General features: G+C 36.8%; 1 protein-coding gene across 4 annotated transcripts in view; it reads right to left on the reverse strand.

Moving 5' to 3' along the window:
• Nucleotides 1-14,940, reverse strand: part of Pcdh15 (protocadherin related 15) — a 1,462,904-nt gene that overhangs the window by 308,907 nt on the left and 1,139,057 nt on the right. For all 4 annotated transcript variants that reach the window (XM_060369368.1, XM_060369370.1, XM_060369367.1 and 1 more), the window contains exon 12: nucleotides 2,679-2,791. In XM_060369368.1, the coding sequence (XP_060225351.1) occupies nucleotides 2,679-2,791 (113 nt within the window). The remainder of the gene's footprint in view (nucleotides 1-2,678; nucleotides 2,792-14,940) is intronic.

A 14,940-nucleotide genomic window follows, 5' to 3' on the forward strand; every position in this document is an offset into this window, starting at 1 on the left:
TGATCCGGCAACCCTAAGCTTGGAGTAATCTTCAGGAAAAAAAAAAAAATCTTTGAAACTCCAGATAATTGAAATAGTTCCTTTGGGTAGTGTCTTAGGTCTTCTTTTATCACCTCTCTGACAGCAGATAAGATCTGGAGGGGCACAGACTTGCCCACGTGTACACTTTTAGTTCCCCAAGGGAAAAGCATTATGAAATAAAGACATTATTAAGTGTGCCCATAAGGTGGGGCAGGAAGCTCTCGCGTACTGTGAACTGAACTTAAATGTATTTCGGAGGGTGGCATTTGAAGTTGGACTTACGCACAGTTACTCCAGGCAAGCATACTGAGGTGACTGCATGGTCTGGCCCGCAAAAAGAGGCTGAGTTTGGAGTAAATGAAACCAGGTCCAGTCTCACTTCTCCCCAGAGTTAGCCACGTGTCTCTGTGATAACCACCGACCCTCTAACTTCCCATCCCACATACTGTGGTGCTAGTAAGACAGCAGCCAGGGGGTGGCATCCAGCCAATGAGGAGATACAAAAAAAAAAGTTAAATAAAAAAAAATAAAAAAAAGAACATTCCCAAGGAGCCTACTCAGAAAGACTTTCTTCATTTTCCATATACTTAAAATTTTCATTTAATTCGTTAATTTATTTATGAGGCTCTGGATATTGGAACAAGGGCCTCAGGCTCACCTGGTAACTGTTCTTCCACTGAGCTAATGCCACACTAATATGTTGGTATAATGTTCTTTTAAAATGTATACACCTTACCCTTGTTCATTCAAATGTTGATGTCTCTACCCAACTCTCTGGTTTCATTCCAGACATTGCATTGTGATACTTATTCTAGGCATCACCTGTCTCAACTTTGTGTAAACATGTCAAAATAAAACAACCAGCCACAATTTTGAGCAATGGAGAGAAAGGAGTAGGAGGGAGAAGGGAGGAGCCAGAGGACAGGAAAGAGTGGGAGGCCAAGGAGGAGACAGAGGCTGGGAGCAGAGGCAGAAGGAGAGGTCTTGGAATGTGGAGAATGAACTGGACCTAAGATTTCTCAAAAAGCATGTATAATGTGTGAATCTAAATGTTAGGAAACTATGAGGGCTTGGAGGTTTAGGATGGAGCAACTATTGCCCAGCATTGTGTTCTAGGTTAACTAAACATATCATAGTCTCTGTGTGGTGATTTGGTTATACAGCAGCTGTTTAGGATTAACAGCAGCTTTAATAAAAGATACAACAATAATAAACCTTACTCACCACATACAACACTAATATTTTTAATTATTTTTTTTTTAAGAGAGGATATCTCTAGGCTTCATGTTAATGCCTAATTATGGTATGTGTGTGTGTGCATGCATGGGTGTGAAATCATGTAATACATGTTAGATTCATTCAGGGGTAATTGTTGTTCTGTCTATTAGTTATAATTATCCTTATTCAGTATTCATTTCCAATCAGGAAATTCTCACTCTCTCTTCAGTGTCAAACTAAAATCTTAAATCTCAACATTCTAATGTAGTCCATCAGGATTAACTAGTTTCCATATTACTTCTGTGGTTTCATTAAAATAGAGTCAATATTATTATTAAATAATAATTACTTAATATTACACTTTAAATTATAATATTATTTCAATATCAAGTACATCACCCTAGCTTTATTTTTTGTCAGTTATAGAATCATTTTTAAACATAAAGAAGATAGTAAGGCATATATTTAAAAGTCCCAGGATGAAGGGCTGGAGAGATGGCTCAGAGGTTAAGAGCACTGGCTTTTCTTCCAAAGGTCCTGAGTTCAGTTCTCAGCAACCACGTGGTGGCTCTCAACCATCTATAATGAGATTTGGTGCCCTCTTCTGGCCTGCAGTCATACATGCAGGCAAATAATAAATCAACAAACAAACAAACAAATAAAAAGCCACTAGACCCCCTGCACAGATTTAACCCATAGACAGCTCTCTTCATGTGGGTTCCCTAGTAAGAGGAGAAGAGACAGTCTCTGACATGAACTTGGTTGCCTGCTCCTTGATCACTTCTCCCTTCTGGGGCAGCCTAGCCAGCCCTCAGAGGAAGAGGATCCGGACAGTCCAGATGCAACCTAGGGTCAGAGAGTAGAGGAGGAGGACTTCCCCTATCAGTGGACTAGGGAAGAGGAATAGGGGAGAAAAAGGGAGGGAGGGTAGGGCTTGGAAGAGATGAGGAAGGGGACTACCACTAGGATACAAAGTGAGTAAGTTATAAATCATCATCATCATCATCCATTCATATGAAAAAAAAAAAAAAAGAAAAAAATCCTAGTGTGGGCAAGAACTTTCAATGTATGTCAGAAAAAGCAACAGAATCAAAAATTAATATTTAAGGTAAATAATATGTAAAGTACATTTTCATGCTGCCATTGTTGATCCTTCATTTCCAAAAGTTAAATTATTTTTTAAAAAGTATACGTTAAAAGAAAAGTCCAGTTTATTATTTAAACTACATTCCTCTGACCAATGTATTTATTACATCTACATGTTGAATACTACTGTATCATTGTAGAGAAAAAAAATGCAATGTTTATAGAGAAAAAAAAATCAGTTATCATGGTTCACATTCCTAGTTTTAAAACATAAGAGGTCTACAGTGGCCTCCTTATGTTCCTTGGATTGTCATTTCATCCATACAAGAAAATAAGATTTTAGTTTAATTTACCTTAATAACCAAATCAAATTTTTGATGGAAGTCTCTGTTTACTGGCTCCAGAAGAGTGATTTCTGCGGTCCTGGGATCCATGTAGAAGAAGCGCGGGTAATCCTCAGGGGTGCCTGCGAGACAGGAGGCTCAGCTCAGAACTGAGGACAAACAGCAACACGCCGGCCCAGAGCAGCACAGGCACAATTTCATTAGTAAATTAAGTTTCTACATTATCCAGTCTGGGCATGGCAGATACAAATGCGATACGTAATTAATTAGCTCATGACTTAGAGAGAGGAAGATGTTTGTTTGGAAGGTTTTCTGAATTTCTTTTCATTCAGGGAGCTCTTTAATTAATTTGGAAGCTTGTCGTACGAGAAGAGACGTTATGCAGAGGAAAAGCAAATTTCGGATTATAAAATTATATTTTAATGGTGCATAAATCTTAATTATACTCTGCATGGCTTTTCAAGATATCTTATAATAAATAAAGACCAGCAATTTAAATCAAATATCAAGATGCCTAGGAACTAATCTAAATGTGTTCTCCTACAGCAGGGAAAAAAAAAAATTTAAGATAAATGTTCCACTAATTATGCCACTGAAATTTTAGCTAGAGATTTTTTTGTCTATGTTTTTTTTTGGGGGGGGGTGCAGGTACTTTAGTACATAGAAATAATGTTTATTCTTGCAAAGTTTCTCACTTTTTTTGTATCATCCTTCCCTGTATGTTTGAATATTCTTTGTTCCATAGTAAACAAATGTAACATCATAATAACGTCAGATGTAAAAAGTCAGCTCACATGACTTTAATGATTAAGCATGTCAGTAACTACCAGTGACACTGTAAATAATTTAAACTTACAATGGGGACATGAAAATTTGAGAGACTAAATATTCCTATACTATGGAGAAACCTGGAATTATTTATTTCAGTCACAGTAAATAATTATATTTGCTACTGTAGGAAGATTGTAGGAAAAAAATGACAGCAGTGAGTTGAAATGGGCTGAGAGAGTATACAGAGAACAATGGAAGGAAAACAGAGAGCTGGAGACACATGCATAGACAGCCTCCACTGGGCTTAAGACCACAAACACAGATTCATTGCACTAAGAGTCCACCACTCATTTTTGGACTCAGGTGGTATTAGTAATGAGTGTTGAAACCTGTGAGGAACTTGGCTCAACTGATGAGTCCCAAGGCCATGTTTATCTTCTTTGTAACAGCACTGGGGATGGACGCTACAGCCTTGTTCCTGGTCAGAACTCTGCCATTGACCTCATCCTCAGCACAACAACATAGAAATACCATCTAAATAGTACAGTAAGTTATCTGGATAAATAGATGGCAATATAACATATACACATATATTTACACACTTTTGTAATCTTTAATTCTCAATGTAGTTATCTTTAGATAAGTAAAACTGAACTTAGAAAAATGGCCCACTAAAAAGTAATACTTGGCATATTTAAATAGAAAAATATCATAATATTAAAATTGATATTAGAGAGAGAGGGCATGAAGCATTAAATGACAGGGTGGCACAGAAATCAAACTTGATCAACAACATTTTGTTTTTGGAGCCATAAATAAGCTTATGTAATTATAAAACAGATTCTATTTAAAGATATCTCAAAAATGTTAATCTGTTTTGGAGAAGGTTCTGTGAGGTGCTGAGAAGAAGGTATTCTCTTGAGTCTGGGTGAAAAGTTCCTTAGACATCTATTGGGCCCATTTGATTTAGGACTTCTATAAGTGTCATTATTTCCCTATTTAGCTTCTGTCTGAATGATCTGTCCCTTCTTGAGAGTGGAGTGTTGAAGTCTCCCGCTATTAAGGTGTTGGGATTGATGTGTGATTTAAACTTTAATAATGTTTCATTTCCAAATGCAGGTGCTCTTGTATTTGGAATATAGATGTTCAGAATTGTGATGTCCTCCTGGTGGATATTTCCTTTGATGAGAATGAAGTTCCCCTCCTCATGTTTTTGGATTAATTTTGGATAAAAGTATATTTTATTAGATATTAGGATGGCTACTCCAGCTTGTTTTCTGAGTCCGTTTGTAGCCCATGGCAGCTCAGTCTCTGAGTGGGTTTCCTAGTAAGGGGAACAGGAGCTGTCTCTGACATGAAATCAGTGGCAGGTTCTCTGATCACCTCCCCCTGAGGGGGAACAGCTTTACCAGGGCACATAGGAGGACAATGCAGCCAGTCCTGATGAGACCTGATAGGCTAGGGTCAGATGGAAGGGGAGGAGGACCTCCTCTATCAGTGGAATGGGGGAGGAGCATGGGAGAAGAAGATAGAGGGAAGGTAGGAGAGGGAGGGGATGGGAGAGGGGCTACAGTTGGGATACAAAGTGAATAAACTGTAATATATTAAAAAGTTAATTAATTAAAATTTTAACCTAAATACGAGTTCATTTGGTGACATAAACACAGACATTCTAGAAACTTCATAACAGATTGATATCTTATCCCAGTGAATACGGTTGTGACAGAAAAATTACAGATTAAATTAATGTGTGTTGAGTATTCATACCATGATGATAGAGTTAGTTGATGGTTTTACTCTGAGACAACTGTGATGGTATTTTACAGTAAGCTATGTAATTAGTTATGTGATACTTGAAGCACTTAAAGTATTAAAAAACTTATATAAATAGTAAAAATATATGAGTGTAGGATTAAATGAAAAGCAAAAATATTTCTCTCTTAAATCTTGAGTTAGAAGTGTGTAATCTCCTGTTACAGTTTATCGCTGAGGAGGAACGCGAACACTGCATGGCTCTGCACACTGAAATGGCTGCCCACTTGGAAGTTGCGACCACCCTTGGTACTCGGGTCGTCATTCGGAAATCCCCCGTATCAAATGTGAATAATGTTTCCAAAGGATGTTTTCCTTTCCGGGTCCATGGCATAAATGCAAAAGAACCGTGAACTATTTCACAGCAGGTGGAAAGAAGGATTTATGAGTCTCTCAAGCTGCTGTCCTCCTTCAAGAGCCGGAAAGAATGGTTTCCCTCCTTACTCAGAGCATCTGTAGTAGTAGTTGTCCTGACTTGAAACAGACCAAATATGCTTACAATCCTAATTTCATAATGTTAAAAGCAATAGAGCTGTAGTGATCATTATGGAGGATGGTTGGCATCATTTGACAAGTGGAATATTGGAAAACATATCAGCCTTTTTGAGAGGGTCAGCCATACTGAAAAACAACTGAGAGCACATACTTCTTTTTATGAACTTGTTCAAGCTGGTAATAAAATAATAATAAAGAAAATGAGGTTATCCTATCACATTCATCAGTTGGAGGCTCCACTTGGGAGACTAAGATGGGAGCCTGGACCTTGGGCTCCAAAACTAAGAGACCAAGATCTCACTTTCTATGTGTCTGTGTGTATTTATCTATGTGCCATGTGTATTTAGTCTTGTGTGTCCCAGGATGATAACCCAAAAGAGGTTGCACAACATCCATGAAATAGCTTCAGCAGAGACAACAAGAACCTTCATTTGTTTACAGTAAATCTAAGAGGCAGCCATGTGGAATCATGCCAAGGAGAGCACAGTATGTTCTGTGCAGAGTCTCAACAACCTTCAACTTAGATGTGTTCCAATAAACACATCCAGAAAAAAAAATGATGAGAAGAAAATCAGTGTCAATTAAACTGATCCAATAGAAATGTCATTTGCAACACATGACCATAATGTGAAGCTTCAGCTTCCCGCCTGGTGTTCTAAAGAGAAAAAGAAAAAGCTGTAAAAGCGTCAATAGGTTTGTGAGAAATGTCTTATAAATAATGATGAGTAGCATACATTTAAGTAGTTATATTATTGACATTTGTAATAGATATTTGTGGATGAAAGACCAACGTTTAATGAAACCCTTTTCATGATCTTAAGATGGAAGAAATGGAAGGAATATAGGCATGAAAACAACTTCATTCTTCTCATCATTTCTCAAGTAACAGTCAATGGAAAATATTCTCCCGTATTTTTATATGTTTCTATTGAAATTTACTTAAAGTACAGTATAACTCAGGTCTCACCAGCTATCTCTTCAGAGTTGGATGTAATGAGAATACTCTGGAAGATGAGCCAAGAACATAAATGAATTGTACAACACAGCTGATCTGGGAAAAGGGGGTTAGCTCCTGGAGAGAATCATGGATTAGCTGATAAATCTGGGTTTACTGTGGGGGAACATTGTAATCTTTTTTATTTATAAATCTTCTACTTCATTTAAAGTGTCAAACGGTCCTATGGGGAAGATGTTATTATTGGCTCTATGAAGAAAGGAATACTCAGAGAGATTAAGAGGGAAAATATCTTGAACTCTCACAGCAGGGAAATGAATGAAGCAGGATTCTACTGTATCTGTTTCCAACCCCCAAAGTTCTCTCTGACAGGTCATATAGTCTCACCTAATGAATGACAGTGTTGGGTTTACTGGCCTGCTGTAAGGTAGATTTGTATAAATGATTACAGCAAAATAACAGAGAGCAATGTGTAGCTAGAGATCTAAAACCATATCTAGAGTAAATGCTTTCTTCAAAATATAATGCTTCACTAAAGAGAACTAAAAATACAATGGTTATATATCCATTTTACACAAATCTTTATACTTATTCAAAACTCTTGCATAAAAACAATTTTGGTTGCTCAAATTTTAATGTAAACTTGAAAGCTGTATCCCAAACCAGTTAAATTATGAACATAGTATTATAGTGAATTTCAGAATGTAATTCTATTGTAGTCAATAGAACTCAAGTATGTGGAAACTGTATATATACATACATATATATATGCATATATATATATATATATAAATTCTACATTTCTACCTTTGTAGTTCTGTGAAAAAAATGACAAGCTGAATTATGCCCTCTGTAAATTTTACAACATTAGACAAAATGTGTTTCTGTAAGAGAACTATAATTAGTATACCATAAGCTTCACATATCTTAAAAGTGTAATTTCGTGTTGATGCAGGTACTACTGTCACTATTAAAGCAATGTTCCTGTCAATCATTGCACGATGGTTCCTGCCTTCCCGCCACCACTGCACACTTTTTTTTTTCAGCATGTGTTATTTTTACCATGACAACCTTGCAATTCATATTCTTTTCTGCATGTATAGGTCATTTCTTTTTATTGCACTGAAAATTTCTGCCATATCCGTCTACCAGTTTATCTATTCCTGTGTTTGTGAGGATTCCAATAGCATTTAGTCACAGACATGGCTCCTATGCCATTGTTCTACACATCAGTAGATGGGAACTGATGGTCTTTTTGTCTTGGAAAATAGCCAGACTGGGAGCTGCTAGCAGATGTTCGATCTAAATATTTTACCTACTCAAAAAACTAAATATTTACTTACTCAAAACCAGATGTAAATGTCTCAGATGTCTTTGTTGTGTAATCACCATCACTGGTGATTCATACATTTATGGTCAAAGTGTCCTCCAGGAGATTCTTAGCTCAGCAGCAAGATGTGCTCATTGTCTCTAAGGTCCACTGTTCCAAGGACCCATTTAGATGAACACACAACTCATAGGCTTCTTCAGCCTAGTATGACACATTAGAGATTCATCCAAGTGTCTCTGTCCTCTAATGCAATTTTTTTTTCATTTTTTGCATGCTTCTCTTTTTAGGAGGATGCTAATTTTTCAAAGGTGACCACACCACCTATCACTCCCATAGGCACTGCATGGCATTATGATTTCTCCATGTGTCTGCTAGTAAGTGATACAGTCAGTTTTCAAGTGTGGACAATTCAGATAGGTGGGCAGTAATGTCCACTGAATTTTAATTTGATTTTCTTTAAAGGTTAATAAACTAAGAGAACTTTTACCTAATTATATGTAGTTTATATATTTCCTGTGTTAATCGTCTATTCAAGCTTTAGCCAAATTATAGCTGAGTTGTCCTTTGTATCACATTGTCATCTTACATGTGCCCAGTGAAAGTCCTCTGTTACACGTACACTTTGCTAGTCTCCACCTTTTTCTGTCACTTGCCTCCTGTAAGTCGCTTAATAATATTTTTTGAAGAACAAATGAATTTTTGTTTTGTTACTGTCAAACTTAAAATTTTCTGTTTCTGTGTCAGCATTTTACTGTGCTTGAGAAATAGAAGATAACCCTAAGACCATTAAAACTTTCACCTGTTTTTTTTTTTTTCAAGATGAGCCGTTCAGATTTATCTACTCAACGTGGGTGTGGGGTGACCTTCATGTCATTTTGCATAGACTGAGGTATAATTGGTTGTGTTAGCTAATCTGGTTGTTGGGCATTGCTGGGTGTAAAGATGAACTACTCATGGAATTCCTGTCTATATTGAGTCACTTCGTGCTTTGTGTTCTTTCTCAATATCCTGAGATCCTTAATGGAACTTTCTAAAAGCCTCTCGACCTCACAGTGCTAATGGTCCTCCAGGTACATGAAATGCCTGGAGCAAAAGTCCTTTTACCCCTCCACCTAATATGTCCTCAACATTTTCTTGACTTGAGGAAGAAACTTTCTATTCAAAAACTTTCTTTCCCAGATAAACATAAGTTCAATTGTCTGTGTTTTCACAGATTTAAATCTAAAAAATTATTTATTGTTATTATTGCTTATTTATATAGAATATTTATATTTCAACATACTAAGAGAGACATATATATGTATATAATATAAAATATTATATAAGTGTATGAAATATAATGTAAATTCTGTATAATTCTAATTTGTATATGAATATATAAAGGTCTTGTTTATTGCTGCTATGAAGACACAAAATTTAATGATTTTTTTACTGAAGCTAACATTATAGATAAATAGATTCTTAAGTGTTTACCAAATATTACTAATGAATACCACCAAAGCCCAACCCAACTTTAACCTGAAATTTATCTTCAACTGGTTGTCTATGAACCCTTTTCAGTAAGCATGAATGTTGAGTGCATCAGAGAAGTGAAGATTTGATGTTTCCAATTATCCAAGAACACAGGTCCATGTGGATAACAAGGTCTCCTCAGACCATTGGGAGTTATCACATTTACAAAATGTACTGTTCAGTCTGAGCAACAATTTTCCATCTCTCTGATAACGCTACTACTCTGCAGACCCCTCTAAAGGTCTGCATTTTCTCCAGTTAATCCTTGTTCTGCTTAATCTTGGAATAAGCAGTACTAATCCTGAATCCTTCTGATGTTAAGTTCAAAGGCTACTTTTTTAATATTGCATTCCTCTGATGTTAAGTCCAAAGGTTTCTCCTTTGTGGCAAATAAAATTATTTGATAATTTTAATATTATTTCTCTGTAGGACTTTAAAAATGTCTGCATTTGTGTAAAACTACCCCTGGGTTCCAGTTCTTAAGATACCTATTATCACTAATGTCTTGCTCAGCATTGCAGAGAAAGGAGAAGTGAGTGAAATGCAGCTTAGGGATGATGTGCAAATTACATAGTGTTTTAAACCCAACATTACGTAGTGTTGAAACTAAATAATTTGGGTTGTCCAACACAAAAGAGAGTGATTCATTCCTAAGATGTCATGTGCCATGTAAAAAGCAAAGTAAAAACAAACAAACACATAAACAAACAAACAAACAACAACAAAAAGGCTGGGTTCTCCCCTTCATAATTGTGGAATCTGAAATGCATCAGGATGTCTCTTGGGTGAAACAATTTTTTTCAAGTTTTTAATGGACATATACACACATTTGCATGACTTCTCCTGTGTGACTGTCCCGTACACTCTGCTTTGACAAGGTAAATGCTTAGGGATACTTACTAGAGTTTGTGAAGGTTTATAAGCAAAATTGAAACTAAAGTTTCTGGCTTTGCTCTTTTCATCCTTAACAAGTTCGTGAAACCAGCCTTTCAGTTGCCGTGGTGTTTAAAATATTATTACACATCGTAATTCCATGACCAACAGGAAAGCAGCTCTCAACAATATTACAGTTAAAGTATAGCATATCTAAGTGATATTTAATATATGTTACCTGTGTCATAATTACTAGTCACACATATTGACATAGTAATGACACTTTTGCCTATTAGAAGAGCAAAACTCAGTTGACTTATATTGATACCTAGAGTCTACAGGAAAGAGTCTACCTAAAGGAAGGCTCCTGCTCTTTATGCACACGCTTAGAAGTGTACTGAATGTTTTCAGCATGAAAAGATTTTAGGTGTCACTTTCCCCCAATGGTAGTTATTTCTCCTAGTGATAATTATTCTGTGGGGCTGCTCTCAGACAGTGGTGGCAAAGTTTTAACCATCATTTACTTGATCAACTCAATGTTCCCAGTCTGTGTGTTTGTGTGCAAGGATCAGTGACCATCTCAGGCCATGCATTGCATGGAGCCTCAGTGATACTGGAAGAGAGAACGCCAACTCTCTGGCCGTGCGTGGCCAGAGTATTAATGAGATGCTCAGAACTGTAAGATAAAAAAAAATTGAAATAAATCTAGATGGCTTAATTCATCTGGCACAGCAAGTTGATGGTAATTTGGTAGAGTTTTGTTTCATTTTTGAGGTTTTGTCTGGGGTACTATGAAGGCTGTCTATCGTCAAAAAATATAGTTTATATAATTTCGATGGTTTTTCACTCTGTCAACCTTATTCTCAGTTCAGAATGACCAGAAAGCTCTCCAGGTGAATTTGAGAAGATTATTTCATGTTTTCTTCAATTTGAGAGTAGATTGTTTTATAGGTAATGATTTGTTTTGGATTTTATAACATCAGCTAATCTCTCTTCACGTTGGTTACATTTTTCTTTTTAGCTGAAGCCACTCCTCATAACCATTAGCAGAACTTTAATTTCAGTGACATTTCTCAATTTTGGTTTAGTTCCTTTTATGCTGTCTGCTTCTTTGTTGCGTCACCACTCTGATTTCCTTTATGTCTTTGTAGGCGCTTCCATTTGGCATTTTATATACGTAAATCAGAGACTGAAGGGCTTTGTTCAGTGGACTAAAGTTTAATATTCCTGAGGAAAACAATATTTGATTTAATTTTGTATCTACAATATCCATAACTTACTATTTCTCTTTAGTTTAATAATTTGATTCCTTTATATCTGGGCATTTTAAATCATATTACATGGCAACTGAAGACATCATAATTTTGCTCTTGTCAAGGCTTGTTGATATACTGCTGGCTGTAGCAATATATATGTTTTATAAATTAAAAATGTAAAGGTTATGCTTTGTTGTGTGGACTGCTGAGTGACAGCATGAGGTTTTGTTCTGTTTTATTTGGTTTTACACATGCTGGCCAACACACTTTCTAGCTCTTTCAGAGAGCTCTCTGTGTCTGAGTAGCATACTTGGTCCTCAAATTTGTGTTCTACAGAGCCCTCTGAAATGAAGATTACCTCAATTGCCTCTTTTTTGGGAGGAGGTGTCTGCAGGTCAGCAAGTGAGGGCAGAATTTAAAGACTTCCCAAGCCTAAGTCTTGCTATTGCTCTAGGTTCCAATAGATATGCTGAAGTTTTTACATCCCCAATGGACTCTATTCTTTATCTTTCAAGCATTTTACTTGTTTAAATTTTCCTTAACTGTTTCCCACCATGTTAGGCAGTCACAAAGGCAAAGAGCTTGATGTAAGTGTTTTGACAAATGGCCATGGAGAGAAACCTTTCTGGCCTTGAAGACGTGAGAGATTATTTTCTAATAGTGGTTCTATAGAACCTCAGGAAGGTCAGAAAGTGGCAATTTTGGTAAATGAGGCACTGAGAGATCTTTAACTTTTTTCTGTTCGTTTCAGTGGCTGATAAGTCAGACTGCCACAGGTCACTGTGGGGCTTAAAGAGTAAAAATAGCAGAAAGCTCACCACTATTAGCAAGATTTAGTTGCTTTGTTTATATACTCAATAAGAAATGTAGAACCTTAGTTTTCACTTCTGATAAAGTTGATTTGGGCTTTCTTTTCCATTCTTCTTTCCTCTCTTTTTCTGTTTTTGGAGGAGTATATAATCAGCTTTGTGATATTATGATAAAATTCCTGAGACAGACTACTTATTTCAAAAACACAGTTTATTACATCACAGTTACAGAAGTCCAAGTCCAAGATCATGTGTCCCATTAAACTTCCAACTCAGCATTCACTTTAACATAAGACTGTAACCAGAAGTAAAACTTTATACTATCGAAATAACAAATATCACATCAAATCAAATTAAAATATCTAAGTGTGTGCATATTTAATGAAGAATTCAGTTCGGCAGAAGATCTAACTTTGTACTTACTAGAAGTCTAAATTGGAATGCTTTCCCTGTAGCCCCCATTTCAAAGAAAGACTAAATTCATATCTCTGTTGTTACACACAGGAAGAGCAAGAGTTAAACAATCTATTTGGGTTTTACATCCATAAAAACATTAATTCATTTAAGGATCAATCAAGCTGTAATTATTAAAGACAGGCTTGTCTTTAGTTATCGATTCTGTAGCTGTTCTGATCATCTTCCTGGGCATCGTTCCTGTCAGTCCGTCAGTATTTTTCTATTCCTTTGCAGAAAGTCTTGGTTGGCACACGGTAGGCAGTAACAGCTCAAGGTGCCAGCGTGCTGGCTGAGGTTACAGAAGGACTTTGACTATAGCAATTCTACTGGTTTCCACCGGCAGACACCAGTTTTCCTGTTAAAGTAGGTGGAGCTCTCCAGCTCTTTCAGAAATGTTTACTTCTTCCCTGGTGGAGGTCATGTAGGAAAGGCTGCAGTAAGCAAATGAGCCTCCGGGAGGCGCCCAACATTTTGCATGGCTGAGATAAGTGTCCCTGAGAGGCACGGACAGCAGGGATTTTGTCTCTGGATTGCTTCTTGCTGCTGAGACGCCTTTCCATGCTTGTCATTGCTGCATTCCTCAGATAATCTAGCACAATGTGACCAGAAGTAGGTGAATCCTCACTGCCTACAGTCCGGCGTGATTGCTTCCTGGGCATTAGGCCACTCTGTTGGGCAAATTTCCTGCATATCAATATGAAGGTGCGCTTTCATGAAATAACGCTGTTTAGATGAGTTGATGATTTTATAATTCCCGATGATGATTTTATAGAATTTCTGACTTGGTTCAAGTAATTTTAAGCCCTCCTTCAGAATGGCAAAATCTGCATAAGGAGTTCTGTGAGCCTTCATGTGTCACAAGCACATAAATTGCACTAGTGAGAACAGGCTTGGGACAGATTTATGATGAAGGAAAAAGATTCACTCAGATTAGGTTCAGAGATAAGATCAGGTTTCAGTATGCACCATGATAAGAAAAGCCATGAACAAAAAAATGGGTGGTTTTATTATGAATATAGGATAGCGAATAGAAAATTAGCTAATTTAGCTATATAAGACGTCAAAAGTAAGACATAAGATAGATGACGTGTTTCTTGGTAAAAGTTCTTGTTAACCTATGATATATAAAAACTATTGCTTTCAACTTATAGTGACCTTGTGGAATGAAAGACAATAAAAACTTTACTTAAACATAAGGAACTTGTGAAGCTAAAAGATAGATAAAGAATGTTTAGTCAGGTGCAAATTTTAATGGGAAAACATATAAACTGTAATCCTGCTGGAACTCCTTAAACCCTGTTAACCTTAAACCCTGTTAACCTATGACATGAAGAACTATTGCTTTGAACTCACAATGAATTTATGGAATGGAGAGATAGATTAGCAGTGTTTAGTTAGGTACAAGTTTTAATGGAAAAACATGTAATCAATAATCCTGCTGTACCTCCCTCTGTGTAATGACTTTATCTGTTTTTGTGATAACTGCTTTTATGGCTATGAGGTAATTTTTCTTCTTACATAGAAAACTTTGTTTTAGGAAGTATAAAAAAGCTGAGAGAATTAATAGAGCATCGCTGTCGGAGCTGGAGCTCTGTTCTATCCACTGTCCTCCAAATGTGTGACTGTTTGTCTGTCTGTATGTATGAAGTTGTTGGTGCTTGCCTTGCTCCATCCATGTGTGTGTGTGTGTGTGTGTGTGTGTGTGTGTGTAAGATGGTTGGAGCTTTGCTCCACCCACCTAATGTGTGAAAGTGTATATGTCTGCATGTCTGTCTGTCTGTATTTATGTATGTACTTATGCATGTTTGTATGTGTGTATGAAGTTGTTGGAGCCTGCCTTTGCCTCATCTACCAAGTGTGTATGTGTATGAATGTGTGTTTTTTCCCCTTTCCTTTTTTTTCCCCCAGCAGCTTCACCAAGAGCCATCAGTTCTGGTCCCTAAAGAGTTAAATAGAGTTCTACCAGTCAGAAACAGTATTGGCCCTGAATCTGCAAGAGCCA

This window comes from Meriones unguiculatus, chromosome 16 (assembly GCF_030254825.1).
Source record: "Meriones unguiculatus strain TT.TT164.6M chromosome 16, Bangor_MerUng_6.1, whole genome shotgun sequence".
Taxonomy (NCBI): Eukaryota; Metazoa; Chordata; class Mammalia; order Rodentia; family Muridae; genus Meriones; species Meriones unguiculatus.